At 45.7% G+C, this 1,833-nt stretch overlaps 1 protein-coding gene across 1 annotated transcript; it reads right to left on the reverse strand.

Annotated features, from left to right (window-relative positions):
* Positions 1-978, reverse strand: LOC100596593 (sperm protein associated with the nucleus on the X chromosome N1). Its single transcript, XM_003276894.1, has 2 exons — positions 904-978; positions 1-255 (listed from the first exon to the last, which is right to left on the reverse strand). Exons 1-2 carry the CDS (start codon positions 976-978, stop codon positions 1-3), a joined length of 330 nt encoding a protein of 109 aa, XP_003276942.1.
* Between the last annotated feature and the right edge of the window lie 855 nt (positions 979-1,833).

Consider the following 1,833-nt stretch of genomic DNA (forward strand, 5'->3'; position numbering starts at 1 on the left):
TTATGGGTCTTCTTCGTCCACTGGTGGGTCTTCTTCCTCCTTGGCAGATGTTTCAGCCGATATTTCTAGGACTTCATCCTCTTCCTCTTGGACTGGATTGATGGAGTGCTCTGGGGAGTGATCCTTCTCCAGCTGATTTGAATATATTTTCTTAACCTTCCTGTAGCGAACCACTAATAGTGTTGAGTATTCAGATGTTTTCATCTTTTTCAAAGTCGGTTCGGGGGCCGAGTCCCTGTTTGGTGTCTCCTGAATCTGTTAAGAAAACAGAGAGAGACCAGAAAGACATTATTCTGGGTGAATAGGATAGAGACTGGATAGCAAGGGGGGCTTCATGAGAAGGAGGAATGCAGGTTGAGGAAGGGGTTTGATCCAGAGAAGAACAAGGTTGAATCACAGGGTAGGGATCTATGGGGAAGAAGAAGAGGAGCATGGGTAGGGTCATCTGTTAGTCCAAACTGCACCATTTTGTAAGTTCTTTGCTATTTCGCAGACCTTGGTCAAAGTGAAACATCCCATGGGGGTTCAGGCCGTGAGAAACATCCTGCCTAACCACCTGTCCACAAGGCAGACAAAGGCCCAACTAAAGAAACATCCCTATCATATCTTGCTTGGCAAAGTTCTAAGGAGCACCACAATGATATTCCACCAGAAAAAGGGCCAAACCACCTGATCATAAGAACATCTTATCAATATCCTGCAGGGCAGCAAGCCATACTGCCCAGGGCCCTCCCACCCATACCTATAAGCACCCCAGCCTGTCAGCGGCAGTGGGCTCTGGCATTAAGCGGGTCCCCCACTTCCACAATTGTCTGCAATATTCCTGTGTTGCTGTTTGAGCTCCCCCTGCTCTGTGTGTCTTTCTTTCACCCTCACCTTCGCTTCAAAACCTAACAATCATACCTCATCATTTTCATCGTTGCATTCACAGGGGCTCTTCCTCTTCTCCCCATTGGTGCTGGGAGGTTTACTATCCATAATGAGGCTTTTGTAGCTTTTGAATCTTCCCAGTGGCCCAGAGCTCTTGCCCTCCCTTGTATACCCTCCTGGTGACAAGGCAAAGCCACACCCTTGAACTTTGTTTGATCATACAGGCAGTGTCCCAGCCAATGGCAGCCCTAGGGTGGCTTAGACATCACAAAGCACCACTGCTGACAACTCCCTGGGTGCGGGCGAGGGGTGACAGGGGCGTAGAGCAAACCAAATGCTGTTGTTGTTTCAGCATCCCCTGAAGATGCATCCCAAACCGATCTGCCGCTGCTCCTCATTTCTCCATGTTTAATGCTCATGGTTCACGTGGAAGTCAGAGGATGATTCCTTCAAGCCCTTCCCCACAGCCATTCCTATTAAGTGATTCATTCTTTTGTCCTCCAGCCCTCACCATGACTTCGTATTTTCGATGTCTCACCTCAAATCCCCCAAGCTAGTGTGGCTACATTTATTTATTGGTGGAGATGTGAATTATCCCATTTCCCTCTTACAGTTCCTTCGTATGCACCTTGAAGACCATTTACCTTTGGGCTACTGCCAGGCAAATTTCAACCCATGTTCTTTTACCCAATGTCCATGTAGTTCTTTTAAGTTTCCTATTTCCAATCTGAAATAACGGCCTTCAGTCTGTCAAAAGTTTAGTGAATAAACATTCTTTACCGTGTATCTTAGTCTTGTTTCAAATCAGGGGTGTATTTGATTTTGTTTACGGGAGTTAACAGTTAAAAGTTAAAAGTTAAACAGTGAAAAGTGAACAGTTAACTCCCATATGGGAGTTAGCAGTTAACAGTTAACAGTTAAAAGCTGTTAATCGCTTAAAAAAGGTTTCTTTGACTTTGAAAG

Source organism: Nomascus leucogenys, chromosome X (assembly GCF_006542625.1).
Source record: "Nomascus leucogenys isolate Asia chromosome X, Asia_NLE_v1, whole genome shotgun sequence".
NCBI classification, from domain to species: Eukaryota; Metazoa; Chordata; class Mammalia; order Primates; family Hylobatidae; genus Nomascus; species Nomascus leucogenys.